At 42.5% G+C, this 21,254-nt stretch overlaps 1 protein-coding gene and 1 long non-coding RNA gene across 2 annotated transcripts in view; one reads left to right on the top strand and one right to left on the bottom strand.

Annotated features, from left to right (window-relative positions):
* LOC124802491 (glutathione synthetase-like) overlaps nt 1–21,254 on the bottom strand; it is a 138,191-nt gene that overhangs the window by 22,250 nt on the left and 94,687 nt on the right. Inside the window, exon 6 of the mRNA XM_047263306.1 lies at nt 965–1,007. Within this exon, the coding sequence (XP_047119262.1) occupies nt 965–1,007 (43 nt within the window). The remainder of the gene's footprint in view (nt 1–964; nt 1,008–21,254) is intronic.
* The window catches only part of LOC124802492, a 93,707-nt gene that overhangs the window by 32,242 nt on the left and 40,211 nt on the right, over nt 1–21,254 (top strand). The gene's annotated exons all lie outside the window — the stretch shown is intronic.

Genomic DNA, 21,254 nt, shown 5'->3' with positions numbered 1-21,254 from the left:
TAGAGTGATCAAAGAAGAACCTTGATCTGGATGGTGACAACTACTCCTCCCACATTAAGGCACACAACACTGTGTTATGATGAAGGTGTATACCTTTCCCTCATGATTGTGACAATTTACTGCCTCATTCATATTCCTTGTCCTATGCAGCATTAATGTTATGTGGTTAGCAGCTTCGTTTCTGTAACTATCAATCAAAAGACAGCTATATAAACCTTAATTCTGAAGTTCTCACCTTTGCCATCAGGTAAATGGTGAAGTTGCAATTATGACAACTTAAATTTTGCAAAGGCAGTGGCTGTACTTTGGTAACCCTAGAGAGATGGGAAAAAAGCGGTCTTTGGGCAGGTCTGAAGAATAGAAGCTGACAAACAGAAATATGTCTGTTATTTACAGGTCCTATCATCTGAAGATGACAGTGTGTGTTCGTGTCTGTGTATTTTGTACACTTGAAAAAGGGCTTATTCTGATATCTAATATAATACAGGCAGTTCCAGTGTTGGTCCATTGGGAATGGGCACCTGTGTGTGTTACTCGGCTCACCTGTGGGCAGGTGGAAAGAGTAGGCAAGTGGCCCAGTTTCATGTGTCCCGTGCATGTGCGGCCTGCCTGGCCAATCCTGGCAGCTTGAGATTGGCCTGCAGAATATGTTCAGGTATGCTACAACCTGGCTGTAAGACTGCTACGTATCAGCCAGTTGTGCACCCCTGCTCAAATGTACTCCTGCCCCACAAGTTGGAACAGCTTGACTGATAACACCTAGCAGGCTTTTTCAGTGTGCTTGCCTACCACTGAACACCTCATCTCTATGGTAAATAGCAATCTTTCCATTTCATATTGTTGTTATTAATAGTAAACTGTTATGACCTTGTTATACAACTGCAGTTGCTTATTACCATTAGATTTAATGAATGAAACATAAAATAAAAATATACAGATCATAAAAAAAAAATACAACACTTACATTTTCTAGCTTCTCTTCATGGCCCAATTCACGCAAAACATATCTGAAAATTCAATGCAAAATTCAATAACCAAGACAGTGGCTCTAATATATTATGTAGTGTCTCTCAATAAAGAAAGGATGGAGTCCTTACATTTATGAGATTTTATTTTGCAGACCAGTATTTACATTCTGTAGGCAAAACTTTCGAAACTATACTAGATTTTTGGAACTATCTGTGAGTTCCTTCTTCATAGGAAGAGGAGATAAGGACTGGTTAGTGAGGATTTTTTTTTTTTTTTTTTTTTTTTAAAAAAGGGCAGGTCACTCAAACCCCAGGATGAGAGGGAGCCTTCTGTTTTCACAACTGTTGGGTCCCTCTAATACTGGAGTCTGAGTGACCTGTCCAGGCTTCTTAATCTTTCCCAAGAATGGAACAGCTCCAAGAGCTACAATAATTTCATGTACTATTTTGTCACCAGTACTAACAATTCTTCCTGGTGAAGATAAATACTGGGCAGCAATTCTGTCTCAAAATTTTACAGTGTAAAATTTCAACATTCAAGAAATGCAATAAAATGATTTACTATTTTCATTTTTACAAATTCATTACAGCATCAAATCTGTTGTTGGATTAATTTATTCAGTCAGCTCTAGACAAAAGTGGATAATCTGCAATATTAAATCTCACATTCTACTCATTTCTACACAGAATGAAGGTGTGCATTTTGCTCTGCTGAATATGTATCACAAAAATATACAAAATCAGTACAATCAACTTAAGCCTTTCCACAGTTTCTGGAAGAGCAATACCAAAATATCGACTTCAAAAAGCACTTAGAATAACTTTACAAACAGCATGCACCTACATATTGTACTAGATACTGAAAAGAGGTTATATCAAATTCTACAAGCATTATGTTCCCTAGCCACCAGGGTGACAACTATCCTAGTTACTATGTGTAGTAAAGCTATACCAGATACAAATCTCTGAACAACAAACTGCCAAGAGGCACAAAAGTGAAGGAACATGTACTTACAATTTAAGTCATCAGCCAACTAGAAAAATGTTTAATGGGAGGAGGGACTGTATAAAAAAAACTTAATTGTTCTGTAGTGTGTGTCTATGGCTCCAATTTCAGAAATAAGTAGATGTTCTACTCCAGTAAACAATTCTGTAGCACATCTGGGCTTCTGGGATTTTAAACTACTTACGTTCTTTTGAGAGCTTACTTTTGTTTTTCCCCCTCTGGATTACAATGTGTAGCATTCTTCATTTAAAACCTGCAGCATCCAATTTCACATTAACACTATTCTACAAACCTGTTTTCATTTAACAATGAGCACTATTGTTTCAAATTTGACAATCCCTATATCTCCAATTTTATTTTTCCCCATCTCTCTTATTTATACAACACCTCAACGCAGCATAGCCTTTCATTCGCAAAACGTTTGCACATTCTAGCAATGTATTGTGACATCCTTATCCAAATCCTAATAATACAGAGCTCATTCAACTGTGCTGCTGGAGCTAGCTTGTGAATGTCAAATATCATTTGGTCGATTCCCACAATTGCAAACAGAAAAACTTTGCCAACTAACTTGAATAAATATTTAGGAGTATACTTTCTACACCAATAATGAACAATATTTTGATTCTGCAAACAAGTTGCTATGAAGACATTACCCTTATTGCTAACTTGCTCAACAATATTTGTTTGCTTCAAACATTGCAAATATTTCATGACACATACACTTGGCAGTGCAGCAAATGTCCAGAGCTGAAATGTGATCTTCTTGGCAAATAAAGCAGGAGAAAAGCCATGTAATAAGATACCTGTAGTGTTCATTAAATTACAGAGCAGTTGTAACTCAGAAGCTGACCGAAATAGTTACACACATTTGTGACAATCTCTCACACACACACACACACACACACACACACACACACACACACACAAGAAATCCTTTGGGCACTAATTTTCAGTTTACAGACCCACAAAAGGCAATTACTCTGGTGAGATGAAGTCAGTGACTGAACAGTGGCAAGCAATACACATCAATTATTGTGACACCAACAAGGATTAAGTAACTTGAAAGTTTTTCTACATGTGTGCTGCTGTATCTGCTTTGAATCTTCCACTTTCCCAAGTGAAAATTTTTGTTGTTACATTCCATCCTGGATTTTCCATTGTTTAATTTGGTACTGTTTTAATATGGTGTTTTGATTAAAAAAAAATGGTTGTGTGGCATTATTGATTACAAGACCCCATCTAGGGATGTTCAGATGCGTCATACACACCTCTATCATTCAAACTTTGTGTGAAAGATCTTCATCTCCAAAGACAGTCTACAGTCCGTGAAACTGAGTTCATGATGTTTCGCAGCTTTTGTCACCTCCTCCCAGGAAGCTAGGTTGATATTCTGATGGTCATCATGGATTCTTAGCAAAGAATCATGTCACTTTTTTTCACATTGGCTATTTTATTTCCACCAATGTGTTTTCAACAGGGTTGCAGGTGGTCAGCTGAGAAGAACAATCTACCTATTTGACAAAACTTCTCCGCCATTTTATGCACAGAAACTGGCCTTTCTGATAACATTACTCTCTCAGGACGTAATTGTCATACTGACAGGGAACATAATATCGCTTGTAATACAGAATGTAATGGGCACAATAAGCCAACCATCTACCATGCGAAGCATTCCCAGTCCATGGAGAAAGCTCCAGCCCCACACACTATCACAAACACCACTGCAAATCTCCCCCCACCCCCCCTCCCCGCTCAACACACTATTGCAAACACCACTGCCATGCACACATAAGAGCTTGTTCATGCACACACATGCACATCAAGATGACTTGAGAGTATATTGAGGACCGAAAAGAACAGGTTGTGGCATGTACACTATGACTGAGTTTAATCTTTCACCAGTTATGACTGACATTTTCCTCAGCAAATACTAGCTGCTAAGGTCGAGTTCATTGACTGCATTACATTTTCTTTGCCTGGCCTCTCACAGCTGTTGCTGGGACAGATATATCATGACAAGGAAACAGTATCCATTTCAAGTTAACTGCATTAGGAGAAAAAGTCATGATGTGTTCACTGGTAAACTATATTGGGTGTATGTTGAAACATGCCAAAGTCCAGTTCCTGTACACTTATTAGATTCTACAGTTTTCTGATACCATTTTATCCACTATATACATTTCACCATAGCATGCCCTGGCATCCAACTGATAAATTTCCTTCCTTCACAACAACAGCCACTAATAGCCTGTTAACAATGAGGTGTAACTCATGAATAAAGTGGCTGGACTCAGAACAAAACAGTTCGTGAATAAGACTTTGAATGCCATACTTTCAATGGCTACTAAAGAACATATGATAACCTTAGTCATATGTGATTTACTTCATAAGACTGCCAGAATATGGCCAGCACATGCAAGATTTATTTTCCCATGCCATATTACTCCACAAGAATGCCATTGAGAACAATTTCACAGTTCGGGTGAGGTGCCCCAGTAAGGAATCTTTGCACATTTGTGTGTCTGCATTTGTCCACAGACCTCTTTCGCAATTTCTGAAGGTAGTAGTCTGACAATGAGTCTTTTGCACTACAGTGTTGTAATCAGTATCTTCAATCATTTATTTTTCCTATATTTTTCAAATGCTTGGAGAACTAAATCTGAGCTGTCCCATATCACTGACCTCAAAGAAGAAAATGTCACCACAGTTTCCAAGTTATCAGTTTTACCATTCCTGCCACTACTGGCTGGCTAATTAACAGAAAGAACAATACATACTGTTAGCGCACCACTTGCTTTCATTATTAACAAATGCTTAGAATTTGGAATTTTTCTAAATCGACTCAAAATTTCAGAGGTTGTACCTGTGCTCAAAGGGTGAGAACCATCTACCCCAGAATTACAGACCAATGTCTGTTTCTAAAAAATATTTGGGACACTAATTTATACACAACTTTCTGAAAAACTTGACCATATCCGCAATTTAAAGCAAGATTTCTGTCAATTAAAAAATACTATTTCTGTTTCCAGAATGAAATTTTCACTCCACAGTGGAGTGTAAGCTGATAATATCTCTACTAACCTTGAAATTGTAAATGAGACTAACAGCATTTGTTACACTATCTACATCTCTCGAAAATGACCAGTGTCATTTTTAAGGGGGGGGGGGGGTGACTAATATTTTGTCCAGAGATCTAAATGATTAATGGAAAATCTCATATAAAGATGTGAAACAAATACTAACAAAGAGATAGAGGGGCTGGTCAGTACTTACCTCATCTCAGTACAGCCGATAGATACACAAAACAACAGAAAATTTACGTATCCTAGCTTTCGGAACTTTGTTCCTTCGTCAGGGAGGAGAGACGGGAAAAAAGGGGAAGTGGATTCAGTTACTCACAACACAGTATTCTTGATGACCATGTTTTACCCTTTCTTCTACATCTTTATGATGGGTACACTGTGGGCACTCCCATTCCAAGATGATAACAGCAATGTTCACAGAGCTGCATGCACACATCCTGGTACGCACTTGGGCGCCATCTTCCACCTTGACTAGCCCACCAAATCACTCAACCTTACTTCCACAGAAAATGTATAGGACTACTTGGAACAGAAAGTGAAACATAGTAATCAAAATATCTGCAACTTGGTAAGTGTACAGAATCTAATCATTAGCTGGATGTGCTGTACTTTAAGGAATGTGTGGACCCTCTTCCTTACTGGATAGAGGTCATTATCAAGACTTCACCCAGTGTTACATTTATTAGCCTGTCTCCTGGGGTGGGGGGGCGACAATTTTTTTGTCTGGTGTGATGTTTTCATAACATTTTTCATGTGTTGGCTGAAGGTATATGCTCGATCAAAGTACATTCATAATTTATTTCACTTTGACACACTAGTAAAGACAGTTCCATTCAAAAACATGCAAACAACGGAGGTCTTACGTGGCTGGATGCCCCTGAAAACATCATTTACCAAATCTCTATGGGACCTCAAGTGATGTGCATGTTCTCTTCACTTTGCAGCAACAACCTCCTATCCGAAGCAGCTGCCTCTGCTCATCAGTCTGGTGTGGTTAAAGTGATTTATTACCGGGCTTTTTCATGACAATGCCTACCATAAACAGAGTGAAGCCCAAGCAGAGCATGCTTGATAAAAACAAGAACACACCCTTCACTATTGAAAAAGAGTAAGGAAAATTAGGGTTTATTGTCCTGTCAACACCATGGTTATTAGAGACAGAGCACAAGTTCAGAATGTTTCAAGGATATAGAAGGAAATCAGCTATGGCCTTTCAAAGGAACCATCCAGTCATTTTGTCTGCAGCAATTTAGAAAAATAACAGTATGAGAATGGACATATAGGAACAATGTTTGGCCCATTTTAGGCAAAACAAACAAGATTTTTTGCACTTGTTTGTGACCAGAGATGAAACTTGTGTGCACTACTATATCCCAGAGACAAATAAACAGTCAAAGCACTGGAAACATGCTGATTCTCCACCACCAAAGAAAGCAAAGACAATTCCTTTGGCAGGAAAGGTCATGGCACCAGTGTTCTGGGATGCGAAAGGCATTCTGTTTGTAGATCATCTCCACACTGGGCAAACAATTACTGGAGAATATTATGCTAACCTCCTGGACAAATTGCAACAAAAGATACGCGAAAAAAAGGCCAGGTTTAGCAAAGAAGAAAGTCATCTTCCAACAAGACAATGCACACCTGCACACATGTGCCATCACCATGGCAAAATAACATGAGTGAAGGTGTGAATTGTTGCCACACCCACGTTATTCATCTTATATGGCTCTGTCAGACTTCCATCTCTTCCCAAAACTGAAAATTTTTCTTGGTGAATGAAGATTCACTTCAAATGAAGAACTGATAGCCAGAGTTGACAACTATTTTGCAGGCCTGGAGGAAACTCAGTTTCGAGATGGGATCAAGGCACTGGAACATCGTTGGACCAAGTGCATTAATCTACAAGGAGACTACATTGAAAAATAAAAAAGTTTCAGTGATGTAAGTACTTTTTTCTATTCTGTTCTGAGAACTTTTCAAACCACCCTCATAAATCTAAATCTGAATGGCTGAATGTGAGTCCAACATGCTAAGCACTGCACCACCTCACTCGGTCACTCACTTTTGAGATGCATGGACCTATTCATGAAGACACTAAGCTAACCATAGGTGACACAGGAGGTATTAAATAGATTTTCCCTGAACTGCCAATCTGAAAGCTCCCTCACACAAAATCTTGTGTAAACTTGGTGACTGCTACTGCAAGCAACACCAAATATTGACAATCTAATGGCAAAGTCAACTATGTGATCAGTTTTCATGAAAGATACAGGACGTCCCACTCAAACCTCCATGATTTCAAGGATCCAGGAGAGAAAAACCACAGTAGATATGACAATGAAAAATGCACCACATTGTACAGCATCTCAGAGAATTTATGGTACCGCATCAGAAGTGCCAAGTATCATCACCAGAGTGCAGCATGGTCGCATGAAGTGAAAATGGCAACTCCACAGCAGCGAGCGCAAGCAGTAGTGTGGTTTGCAGAAACAAAATCGCTGATTACTGTGCAAAGAAATTATTGTTGTGTGTATGAATGTGATCCACCTGATATGAAAACAATTAAGGAATGGTATAGGAAGTTTCTGGCAACAGGAAGTGTTCTGAAACATTCTGGAGGTGCTCATTATGGAGTTTCAGTAGAGACAGTGGAGGACATCAGACAAATGTTTCTCAGAAGCCCACGTAAGTCAATTTGTCAAGCATCTAGGCAACTTGATGTATCTCAATCAACATTGCATTGTGTAGTTCACCAGCGTCTTCATACGTGTGCTTACAAAATGCAAATTCTGCAACATCTGGTACCGAATGAAAAACCATGCCAACAACAATTTGCTTAGGACATGCTGCAGTATATTGATAAGGATGCCAGCTTCCTGGAAAGATGTTTATTCTCAGACGAGGCAACCTTCCATCTATCAGAAAGAGTTAATAGACATAATGTTCAGATTTGGGGTTCGCAAAATATGCACTTTGTCACTGAACATGTTCGTGATAGCCCTAAACTAAATGTCTGGTGTGGGCTAATGCATGACAGGATTGTTGGACTGTTTAGTGAATGGGTCAGTGTATCTGGACAGGTTGGAGCAGTTTGTGTACCCTCACATACAAGACTTGCAACCCAACACCATATTTCAACAAGATTGAGCTCCACCGCAATGGTCAACAGCTGTTTGGAAGTCACTGGATAGGAAATATCCCAATCGTGGGATCGGATTTGGAGGACCCACTGCCTGATCACCACATTCACCCACCATTATGCCGCCTGATTTCTTCATGTGGTTGATTGGGGTTTAAGGGACCAAACAGCGAGGTCATCAGTCCCTTGTGTCAAAGGTGGTCCATTTGGACGGATTTACATCTCAGAAGAGTCATAATGATAAAAGAAAAAGGCTAAAAAATGTAAAAGTGCAGTGGTGTTGTCAATGGTGAAAACAAAAGGAGGGAAGTCAGCAAGTGGGCAACCCCAAGGCTATGCTAGAGGCAGAAAATATCCCACCTCTGACGCAATACAGGCAAGACCACCTGCTATTCGAAAGTGTTCAACCGCTAGAATGTAAAGGTGCTTATTGTAAAAGGAGACTAACCAAATCTAAAAAGCGATAAAAACAGAGTAAAAGAGAGACAAAAGAGGATATTGGTCAGGGAGAGGAGTCAGGAATTTCCAAACACAGCTTACAGTGGGAGACACCCCAACCCTCACTGCCCCGCCCCTACTCCAGAGGGAGATTAAAAACCTTAGAATTGAAAATAAAAACCACTTTCATGTAGGAAACTGAGGACCAGGTAAGCCATCTGGGAATCATCTACCAATATTAAAGGTAAAGGGTGGGGAAGTCTGTACTTAGTACGTGGAGCCAAAAGAAGGGGGCATTCCACCAAAATGTGGGGTACTGACTAGATGGCTCGACAACCACAAAGTGGGGGTGGCTCATTAGGGAAACGAAAACTGTGAGTCAGCCTGGTATGGCTGATGTGGAGGCGACCCAGGGTGGTCAAGTCCATTTGGAAGAGGCGGAAGGAAGAATGCCATGGGACAGGTGTCACCTTAATCACACGAAGTGTATTAGACAGGGAGGCAGCCTCCCAAGAGTTGGTCCATGATTGTGCGAAGTGGTATTTGATATGAAGCCGTAAATCTGCCGCAGGAGGGGTACAGAGAAGAGGGGTAAGTGATTGCTCCCCCAGCCAAACAATCAGCAAGCTCATTACCTGGGATACCCACATGGCCAGGGACCCCAAGGAAGCCACCAATGGAACAAGCAGGATGGTGAAGATCAGCGAGATAGTCATGGATGGCCAAGATCAAGGGATGGCGGGAAAAACACTGGTCAATAGCCTGACGGCCGCTCATTGAGTCCCTACATAACAAAATGCAGTTGAGTTGGGACCATTGACTAAAGGTAAGGGCCTCGAAAATTGCCATCAATTCCGCAGTAAACACCCCACATGCAGTTGGCAGGAGATGATTTTCCAGGCCAACAGAGGACATGAAGGCATATCCCACATGATCAGCAGATTTAGAGCTATTGGTGTAAAATGTAACAGCATCCCGAAACTCCCATAAAATTTGGCAGAAAAAACAATGGAACTCCATCGGGGGAATGGAATCTTTCAGACCTCGGCGGAGATCCATCCGAATCCAGGGCCGAGGAACTAACCAAGGGGAGGGGGGGGGGGGGGGGGGGGGGGAATGGGGGAGAGGACAAAGAAGGAAGCTGAAAATCACAGTGAAGAGACGCAAGGTGGAGCCCAACCAGTAAACCCTCCCAAGGGCTGGAATCAGGATAGAATAGGAAGGATGAGTGGGAGAGGAACGGACAATGATTGCGTAGAAACCAGAAGCTGGGACCGCCGAGCAGAAAGGGGGGGGGGGGGGGGGAGATTGCAGCTTCAACCAGGAGACTATCACAACAGGGCTAGTAGGGAAGGCACCAGGGGCCAAACAGATACCACGATGGTGGACCAGATCCAGGAGGCGCAGTGTGGAAGGAGCAGCTGAACCATAAACTTGACAACCATAGTCCATGCAAGACAGCACTAAAGCCCGATAAAGGTGGAGAAGAGTGGGACGATCTGCACCCCAAGAAGTGTGGGCAAGAAAGCGAAGGATATAGAGTTTACAGAAACATCCTATCTTCAGAAGTCTGATATGAGGCAGCCAAGTGATCCTGTTGTCGAAAAGAAGACCCAGGAAACAAAACCGTGGGACCACAGGTAAGTGCTGTGCACAGAGGTAGAGCTCGAGGTAGAGTATGGTGACAGAGGTGGACCACCCGCTATTTTAAAGAAGAGAATTGAAACCCGTGTGAGAGGGTCCATGCAGAGGCACGCCGTATAGCACCCTGGAGCTGCCGCTTTGCAGAGTCCACTGAAGAGGAACTAACCAAAATGCAGAAATCATCCACATACAAAGCAGGGGTGACCAAAGGACCGACGGAGGCCATAAGACCATCTATAGCAATGAGGAAAAGAAGTACACTCAATTTGGAACCCTGTGAGATGCCATTCTCCTGGGTCCATGGAGAACTAAAAACAGTACCAACCTGAACCCTGAAAGACCTATGGAACAGCAAATGGCAGATAAAAATTGGGAGTGTGCCCCAAAGACCCCACTCATGAAGTGTAAGAAAGATATGACGGCGCCAAGCCGTATCATAGGCCTTGCGAAGGTCAAAAAATACTGCAACCAAATGGCGGCGCTGGGGAAAAGCCTGTCGAACTGTGGATTCCAATTGAAGTAAATGATTGAGTGGAGACCGTCCCTCTCGGAAGTCACACTGGTAAGGGGACAATAGATCCCGAGATTCGAGGACCCAATTGAGCCGATGGGCTACCATCTGTTCAAGTAACTTGCAAACAATGTTTGTGAGACTAATTGGCCGACAGCTTTCGACAAACAGGGGGTTCTTACCAGGCTTAAGGCGGAAACCACGATGCTATCCCTCCATTGAGAAGGAAAGTCACCCTGAAGCCAAATACGGTTAAGAACCCGGAGCTGTAAATATGGTTAAGAACCCGGAACTGTCATTGTCGTTGTTGTGGAGCACTGAGATGTTGAAGCAATTGGTTATGAATGGGGTCTGGGCCAGGGCCGTGTCATGAGAAGAAGAAAGTTCAGAAAGAAGTTCCTATTCAGTAAAAGGTTCAATGTAAGATTCTCACTGACAAGGAGTAAAACATAAGGCGGAAGCTTAGGCCCATTGTTTATGGTGAAGGAAAGCAACCGGATAGAAGGTTGATGCTGATGCTGTAGCAAAATGCGTCGCAAGATGTTCTGCGAGAATCAATGGGTCCGTGCAAAGGCCATCCGAAAGGGCAAGTCTCAGGAGGTTAGACTGCCGATGGCAACCTTGGAGAGAGTGAAGTGTAGCCCATACCTGTGACAGAGGGACAGTACAATGAGGAAAGAAACAAAGCGTTCCAAACATACCTGTTTGCTCTGTTTGATTAAGTAACGAGTTTTGGTGTGAAGGCGTTTAAAGGTAATAAGATTGGCAGCGGATGGGTGCCTCTTAAGGTGTTGGAAAGCTCGACGGCGATCACGGATGGCAATGGCAATGGCCATACTCCTCCACAGAACTTGCCGGCGGTGAAATGGTCCAGATGAGCGCGGGATAGCAAGCTAGCAGCGCGAACAATCACATCAGACACGTCACATAGGGCGTCATCAATACAACCCGACAAAGAGGGAGAAAAAACAACCTGTGCAGTATATAGAGGCCAATCGGCATGTTGGAAAGACCAACGAGGTAACCTGTCCATTGGGGAGGGGGAAGGGAGCGAGAGAATCAAAGGGAAGTGGTCACTATCGCAAAGATCATCGTGTGCCAACCAGTGTAGTGAAGGGAGGAGGGAGGGAGAAGAAAGAGAAAGATCAATGACAGAAAAGGTACCATGACTGGCAATGAAATGGGTACGGGAGCCATCATAAAGAAGGCACAAGTCATCGTCTGCAAGAAACTGGTCTATGAGAAGACCCCAACTAGATGGAAATGCACTGTCCCACAAGGGATGATGAGCATTAAAATCCCCGAGGAGGAGGAAGGGAGGAGGAAGTTGCTGAAGAAGGGCACTTAAGGCAGCAGGTGTAAGTGTTCTGTCAGGAGGGAGATAAAGATTGCAAACTGTGACCCCAGAGTCCAGGTGGATCCTAACAGCAACCACTTCCAATGCAGTTTGGAGAGGAATCCACATGCTAGCAATGTCCGTACAGACCAACATACAAACACCACCAGAGGCCCGCAGGGGGCCGACCCGATTTCCACAGAAACCACTGAGGGTTGGTGAGTGATCATCAGCAAAATGAGATTCCTGTAGAACCACACAAGCTGCAGAAAAAAACAAAATAAGGGATTTCAACTCCAGTAGGTGACGGTAATATCCATTACAATTCCATTGGATAACCACAGAACGATGATCCAAATGGGGGGTGAACAGGCTAATGCCAGTCATGCTGCCGGGTCACCATCAGTCACCGACAAGGAGGGGGGGCAACATCCATGAACAGCAGGTCAGAGTCAGGTTGCAAAGGTGGTGACAGGACTCTGGCGACACCAGAGGCTTCTTGTCCTGGGAATTATGTTTCTTCTTCTTTTCTGTTTGAGATCGAGGAGGGCTGTGCTGCAAAAAGGAGCCAGCTGTAGCAAGATCTGGAACAGAAATAGAGCGGGCGACCTGGGGGCCCACAGACCATGGTCCTCATAGTCGTCATGTGGCAGCAGACCTTTGGCCTGGTTGGCCTGGAAGGTGCTGGGAAGGGGGGTCCCGGAGGGGCGCCCTTGACTAGCAGACACCAAAGAAGTGGGACATTTCTCCGGCTGGGGGGGGGGGGAGCGGCACCTGGATGGGAGGCTGTGGGAACATCGCGGGGGGGGGGGGGGGGGGGAGGTGTTCAGGACTGTGGTAAGGAAGGGGGAGGAAGGGGTGAAGATGTAACAAAGCATAGCTAGATGTCATTGACACAAGATGAAAGCATGCGTACTTCTTACGACCCTCAGTGTAGGTTAGACGATCAAGGGACTCCTGTATCTTCTTTTCCTTCTTGTAACCCGGGCAATCCGGTGAACATGGAGAATGACTGCCATGACAGTTAACAAACACAGGAGGGGGAACACAGGAATTCTCCTCATGGCTGCAATAGCTTGGGGCCCCGTGCTTGCCACGCACATATGCACGAAAGGACTGTGAGCCCCCTGGGAGGATTATTTCATGTGGGGATTTGTGAAGGATGGCTTGTATGCAACCAAACTGGACAATATTCCTACACTGCGACATCATATCCTAATGCACTTGCAACAATAACAGAGGAGATGTTACAAAGAATTTGGCAAGAAATTGAAAATAGGAACACACAAAGCAATAATGACCCTATGACTTTTCTTAATCCAATATCAGGGAAGATCAGTTTGGATTCCAGAGAAATGTAGGAACACATAATGCAATAATGACCCTATGACTCTTTTTATAAGACAAAAAAATCTACGTTTAAAGTATTTGTAGATTTACAAAAAGCTTTTGACAGTGCTGACTGGAATATTCTCTTCAAAATTCTGAAGATAGCTTAGATAAAACACAGGGAATGAAAGGTTTTTTTACAACTTGTAAAGAAATTAGATTGCAGCTGTAACAGTCAATGAACATGTTCAACAAGCAGTAATTGAGAAGAGTGTGGAACAGGGTTGTAGTGTATTCCAGATCTTGTTTAATCTATATTTTGAGCAAGCAGTAAAGGAAACCTAAAAGTTACAGCAAAGGAGTTGGAAGAGCCATTGAACAGAATGGGTAGAAAAGAGGTTGTTAGATTAACATCAACAAGAGTGAAAGAAGGGTAATGGAATGTAGTAAAATCAAGCAATGCTGAGGGAATTAGATTATGAAATGAGACCCTAATAGTAAATGAATTTTTCAGTTTGGTCAACACAACAAATGATGATGGCCAGAGTAGAGAAGATATAATTTGCAGGCTGGAAATACCAAGTAAAGAATTCTGAAAAGAAGAATTATTTCTTCACACAGATCACAAACTCAGGTGTTAGGAAGTCTTTTCTGAAAGTATTTGTGTTAGAGCCTTGTATATCAGTGAAATGTGGACAATAAGTAGTTTAGGCAAGAAGAGAATAAAAACTTTTGAAATGTAGTGCTACAGAAGAACGCTGGAGATTAGATGAGTAGACTGCGTAACTAATTTTAAAAAAGGAAATGCTCCACTTGACTAAGAAAGGGAATGGTTGATAGGACACATTCTGGTTCATCAAGGAATCATCAGTTTGGTAACGGAGCGAGGTGCGGGCGCTGTGAATTATAGAGAGAGAACACGGCATGAATGCAGTAAGCAGGTTCAAATGGATGTAGATTGCAGAGATAAAGAGGTTTGCACAGGATACAGTAGTGTGGAGAGCTGTATCAGTTTTCAGACTAAGACAAAAAACAAAAGGAGCTAATGAATTATACATCACTTTTGTAGACCAGGCAAATGCTTATCATATAATTCCTAGAACAAAACTGTGGGAAGCTCTGGAAAATCTAGATATGGACTATTATTTATTGCAGATGATTATGGAAGTATCTGGACACAGTACTGCACAGTTTAAAAGACGTTCAAAATTATCAACCCTTGTTAACCACAGCAAAAGACAGCAGTCTGTCACCTACTTTATTCAATTTGTTTGTGGAAGAAGCTCAATGCAAATGGAAAACAGACTGCAGATGTTACTATGTAAAATTGTTTTCACTACACTTATCAGATGATTAAACAATGGAAAATCCAGAATGGAATGTAACAATATTACGAAAAGGAAAGTGTGCACGCACCATATAGTGGAGATGCTGAGCCGCAGATAGGCACAACAAAAAGACTGTCACAAATAAGCTTTAAGCTTTTGGCCAGCAAGGCCTTTGTCAGAAATAAACGACACACACACACACACACACACACACACACACACACACACACACACACACACACACACTCTCTCCACCTCGTCCCTGCACACTGGTAATGGAGTGAATTTATATTACCTTTACAGAATAAGAAAAATGGAGGCTAGGAATGATAGATGGTTGGTGTGATGGGTGGATGGATGGATGGATGGATGGATAGACTGATGGGTTTAAAAGGACCAAACTACAAGGTCATCAGTCCCTTAATCCTTCATGTGACAAGCTGGGAATATTCTGCAGAGAGGAAGGACACAAAATACAAATCACAATAGACTCGAATGTGTATGAGGATGATGAAAACGAATAGATGGAAGTAAGTGGAAGTGACAGAGGGTTAAATGGGTGAAGATGGGAGAGCTGCCCCTCTCAGAAATCAACTGGAGGCCCCGGGACACGTTATGCAACTGGAGACACACACTCTGCATCTGACTGGTGCTTCCACACTCTCCATTACGAGAAAAAACTAGCTACATGGACAAGATAAACTCTCAGAAAAGAGATTTTCCTCAAAAGAATTGTAACTGGTGATGAGATATGGTTCTATGGTTATGAAGTAGAGGCCAAGTTTCAATCTTCACAATGGGTTAGGAAAGGTTCTCCAAGAGCAAAAAAAAAAGCTCCAATGACGAAGCCATGTTGATAGTTATCTTTGACGTGACGGATTAGTACATCATGATTTTGTGCCACAGGGACAAACTTGTAACCGACAGTACTATCGGGACATGTTGCAACGCCTGAGAGAAAATGTGAAAAGGAAACGGCCTGAAATGTGGCGAGACAATTCACAGCTCTTGCATCACGATAATGAACCTGCACATTCATACCTGTTGGTGCACGACTATTGCACAAAAAATGAAATCACTGTGCTGCCTCATCCTCTGTACTCTCCAGACCTTGCCCCTGACGACTTTGTTTTTATTTCCAAAGTTGAAAACCCTGTTGAAAAGATGAAGATTTGCAAAGATAGACGAGATGAAAGGAAATTTGCAGACAGTGCTACACACAATCCAGCTAGAGGCTGCTTCCGGAAGTGGAAACGGCAGGGGAGGAGAGTATTTTGAAGGACACCATGCACATTAAGTGTAACACAAGCTAAGTGGACAAAGTTCTGGAATTTTTTGAACACATCTCGTATATAGGGAGCACTGTTGGAAGCACCAACTTCACCTGGAAAACATGGCATGATGACAAGGTTCCGGGGAGAGGGGGGGGGGGGGGCATATTCGGTAGTTGCCCCCTGTAGTGAGACATCCTCCTCTCGCATTACTTTTGCTCAATGGTAGTTATCAATACCAGTATTATTTTTTGAATTTTGGACAGGTCAATATTGTCTCAGTTTCTTTTCTGAAAACTTTCATATAATTTTATAGCCAGTATGTTATATTTCAAGCTAAAATTTTAAAAAGGAATTACTTTATAAAATATTTTAGTTTCAATGTTATAATTGATAAGTAATACTTCTGAATGCACAGTTAATTATTTTAATTATTTGTTTTTAAGAAACATGAAATTACGAATGATAGTCACACTTAAAATTTCTATTATTAATTATGCAATCCTGTACTGTTTACTATGTTTATTTCTGGATTCATTTATGAAATAATAATCGAAATTAATAATGTAACAGAAATTAGTAGAAATTCATTTGTTAAGAAAAATTGTAAACCCTTTGGAATATTGTTATTTCCACATAGTGTGGGAGTGGTAAGCTTGCCTCTGATGTGACCGGACGTATTTTTGTGCGAACAATGTAATTTCGTCTTTGTTAATGTGAAAAATCAAAATACTGTATGATATACTGAAATGTAAGAAAATACATTTATGTAAAAAAAGAAAAAAAGCTGCAACAACAATCTTCAGATTTATTATTTCAAAATAACTGTGAGGACCTGATGTAAGATTTTCCAGCCTCAAGAATCAGGCCCCTGGACAAGAAGAACTGGAACCATCTCAACATGACAAACAGTAAACTAGAAAGTTGTAATCTTTGCTTGTCTCAAATCTTCATAAAAGACTTTGTTTATTAATTACTTGGACTGGGCATTGTTTAAGTGGACAATAGATGGAATCAAGAAGGGCAGGGGGGAGTTTACACCAGAGTCCCCACACACGGAGGGTAATGAGGATATGGTGATGCCTTGCCCTACACAAGTCGAAGAATACAGTGATAAGATGTTGATGCTGTGCAACAGCTAACCGAACAGCAGACTCCAGGCAGAATCAAATTGTTAGCAGTAGAACAGCCTTGAAAGAAACCGCCTTGGGATGTAGCCAAAAGACTCCGAGACTCACGCTACCAACACATAGTCAGCTCACCATATAGCTGAGCAACTTGCAGAGAACATTAGCGAGGCTTATTGTGCAGGATAGCTGTCCATCACAAGGTGGTGTTTACCTGGTTTCAGGTACTGGGACAATCACACTTTCTCACCACTGACACGGGAACTCACACTTACTACAGATATGGTTGAAAATGGCAAGGAAGTGATATTGGCATTCCACTGATAAGTGGGCATTTGGCTGTGGATGCGGTCCTGGGCCTGGAGCTGTCAGGGCAAAAGGCTAGAGAGCTCAGGCATTCCGACTCACTGAATGGAGAATTATAAGGTTCCAGGCAACTTGTAGTAAATGGTAAAGGAAGTCACTGTAGCTGCTATCTGAGGACACGAAATGCAAACTGATCATTCTCAGACACAAAAGTTCAAGCATAATTAAAAGCAAACCATTCAGCAACAGGGACTGGATCAGTGTACAGATGAAACCATTCAGAGATATGCCAGGTACACTCAGGAGGTATTGGTGTCCACGGAGGTGCTGAATCTTATCTATATCTGTTAAGGAGGGGTACATGTTCCAATGATAGCAATGTATCACCCTCAGCATTCTTGTTTCTGTCATTTGTGAGGTGATGGAGCTGGACATGAAGCCATTTAAAGGCAAAGAGGTGGTCTATCCATGGGTGTCCCTTAAGGCATTGGAGAGCCTGCTTGCAATCTGTAATGGCCGTGGCGATTTTGGGTTTCCACCAAGATACTGTCTACCGACGAGGGTGGATTCTGAGGAAGAAGGATTGCTGCGTCAGCTGCCAACAGAATGGCTGCAATTGTGTTCTGGAAAACAGTGTCAGTACCTCCATGTGGTGGGGTGTGAAGGGCAATGAATGCCATGGCGAATGGCTTCGACGGAGGGTCAAAACGACTGGAAAATGATCACTGTTACACAGTTCATCATGGACTTGCCAATGGATTTTTGGAGGACGACCTGGGCTACAAATGAAACAATAAATGGCTGAATAAGATCCATATGTCACACTAAAGTGTGTGGGAACACAAGTATTCAAGAGGCAAAGATCAAGCTCTGCGAGCAAGTTTCCGATGGCTTTATCACAGCCAGTGGTCACAATTACACCCTCATCAAGTGTTGCATGCATTGGAGTCACACATTATTATGAAGGAAGGGACAAGCTGAGAGAAACAATGCAGACTATGCATTCTGGGACACTTTAACATCGGGGAGGAGATACCCAGAATACAGATGGTAAATTCCAGAGATGTCATCACACAAACAGCTACAGCCCTCCAAAGTCATACTGAGTGGCAAGTGTTTGCTGTATAAAGAGTCCAGAAGGTACCTGCAAACAACACTCGACTCTTTCATAATTCTTCACAATTCTTAAAATAGCCCCAAAAGCTGTGGAGGGTAGCGGTCTGCACTACTTGAGGGCAATGCAAAAAAATAAGGGAAATGCACAAAAGATGTTGTCAGTCAAGTGACAGAAAAATCTGCTACATTTCCCTGGAGGATCACACTATCGGTATCCTGTGGAGATGTGAAGGGCCCAAGGATGCAGGTTGTGCCATCTGCTGTCACTTATAGTATTGAGACCATCATCAAGACGCATTTGTTCCAGACCAGGGTGCATAGGGGGCCCACCCACATATGCTGCCTTGGATACAGAGGCATAACGTGCAAGGTCTGGTGGCCACCACAATTTCTTTCTTTTTGGAGGACTATTACTTGTCCTTCTGCAAGGACTTGTCTGTCCCAGATTCTGAGACAGAGGAGGAACACGAAGTCATACAATCTGCAACCAGTGGCTCCTTCAGCCACTGACAGGCATCCAGTTGCAGGTCAGCAGAGTCCTGGGAAGAGAGCATCCCGAAGGATCCCTTCCTTGTAAAAGGAGCCAGAGGAGAGTACTGCTTCTCTGGCTGGGGGTTTGGGGACTGACATCCCTACTATTTAGGGAGTCAACACTCCCAAAGGGGATGTGGGGGAAGCAGTTGCTGGGGGAGCCCAACCAATAGGGGAGCAGGTGCAGCTGATGAGACATGGACGGTGATGGCACAGTCACTAAAGGTGATGACATCATTACAGCAGTAGCACACATCATCGTCATATGTATAGGATGTAGGTGATCATATTCCTTCTTCATCTCTTGAAGGGCAGCAAGGGGTCTTATATTCCCGGATTTTCTTTTCTCATTTGAAAATGCTACACTTTGGTGAAAAGGAGAAAAGACAATCACCGCAGTGGACAGAGATTGGAAGGGGGAGGAGGGGGGGGGGGGGGAGCACAAGGAGCGTTCGCCTGCAATTGACAGGCGCAATCACTACAGATGGTGTTGGCATTGCATCACAAAGATGTCAGTCCAAATCACAAGCATTTGTAGCACAGCATGGGAGGAGGAATATATGGCTTGACCATCACAGTGATACAGCCTCACCTGGGCCTTCTTAGGCAATGAGTCACCTTCAAAGGGCAAGATGAGGGCTCCAGTATACCACCTTTCTTGTCTTTTGGTCCATGCTGGACACAATGGACAAAATACACAGCTCAATGCTCCAAATTAGCACACATCTCGTCATCAGTCTGAAAAAGGAGGTCTCAGGTGAAAATTATACCTTGTACCATTTTCAGACTTTTTATGGGGGATTATATCATCAGGAATGTCACTCAGCTTGTCGCAGGTAAGCAGCACCTGTGATTGAGCATGGGGGAGGGCTGTTTTAAGGCAGAATGGAACCGCTTTTCATTTTTTGAAATTGTTTTGTTTCATCAAGCCTGTTTGCTTGAGGTGGTCAATGAAGAACAACGGCTTTGCAGGCAAAAAGGAATCCCTGTTCAACCCTACAACAAAGCAAGTAGTGGGGGGCAGTATGCTTCACATTCTCTTTAAGCCCTATATCCTCCTATTGCATAGTTGGAGAAGGTAAAATTTTGGCATCATTCCTCTCTACACTGCAATGTGTCTTAGCTTCAGAAGAGCTGTATGGCCATCACCAGAAGAAAGTTTAGTTCACTTCATGTGCGAATTTTCTGCAATGGTACCACCCACTCCAAACAGGGGCTCTCCTCACAGGCACCATCCAGTCCACCTGACCAGTAAACCATTCCTTGGAGTTTCCGTGCCCCCAACCATGATGGGCACATACTCCTTGGCTTGTCTGGAAACTTTCCAGCTCAGGCAATCACCTGTGCGATCCCTGCAAAATTGTCACGGGGCTGCCACCGTGCAGGTATTTGATGACTCCCCTCCCCCACCATGCATGCAAGTACTTGATACACACATTCATTCCTGAACGTGTGTACCACAAAAATATCCTGCATACTAATGAAACAATTTTTAGTAGGAAAAACAAAAAAACAAAAAAATACATTGCAGTAGGTGTAATTGTTTCACTTTTTATGATTACCTTTTCCAGAAGATCATGACAAGTCAAGGATCATCATCTCCCCCTTACTATTTTTATTATTATCTATTTTGGACATTTCTGTCAGACAGTGTTTGCTAAATAAGTGACAACATATTTTGTTCGAGTACTCCAGTCCTGTTACTCTCTTTCCCTCTCCCTCTCCTCCCCCCCCCCCCCCCCCAACTCCTCCCCTCAGCACCATCCCTATGTCTACCTATACATATAACTAATTTAACCCCTTAAAATCTTTCATTTATGTTTTCTTTGTCATTATCTCACCATTCTTAAGGAGAAAAATCTGGTACTGAAAGCTAAATGCACACTCTTCATGTGAGACTGCAGTTGTACCCACTTTTCAGTCAACAGGTTATAAACCTATTGCATATTGTTAATAACAAGTATATTTGGCCAATAGACTGTTTTCAGAACATTATTAAGTAGTCTGAGATTTGAAATCTCTATCTTTAAATTACACTCCGGTGTTACTTCTGGTTCTTTTTGAACATTCTATTTGTCATTATGGACTCAGTCTTTCAGTTGCTTTCATCAGTGTAAT

The sequence above is a fragment of the Schistocerca piceifrons genome, chromosome 6, assembly GCF_021461385.2.
Source record: "Schistocerca piceifrons isolate TAMUIC-IGC-003096 chromosome 6, iqSchPice1.1, whole genome shotgun sequence".
NCBI lineage: Eukaryota > Metazoa > Arthropoda > Insecta > Orthoptera > Acrididae > Schistocerca > Schistocerca piceifrons.
This window is presented reverse-complemented; position numbering and strand designations above follow the sequence as displayed.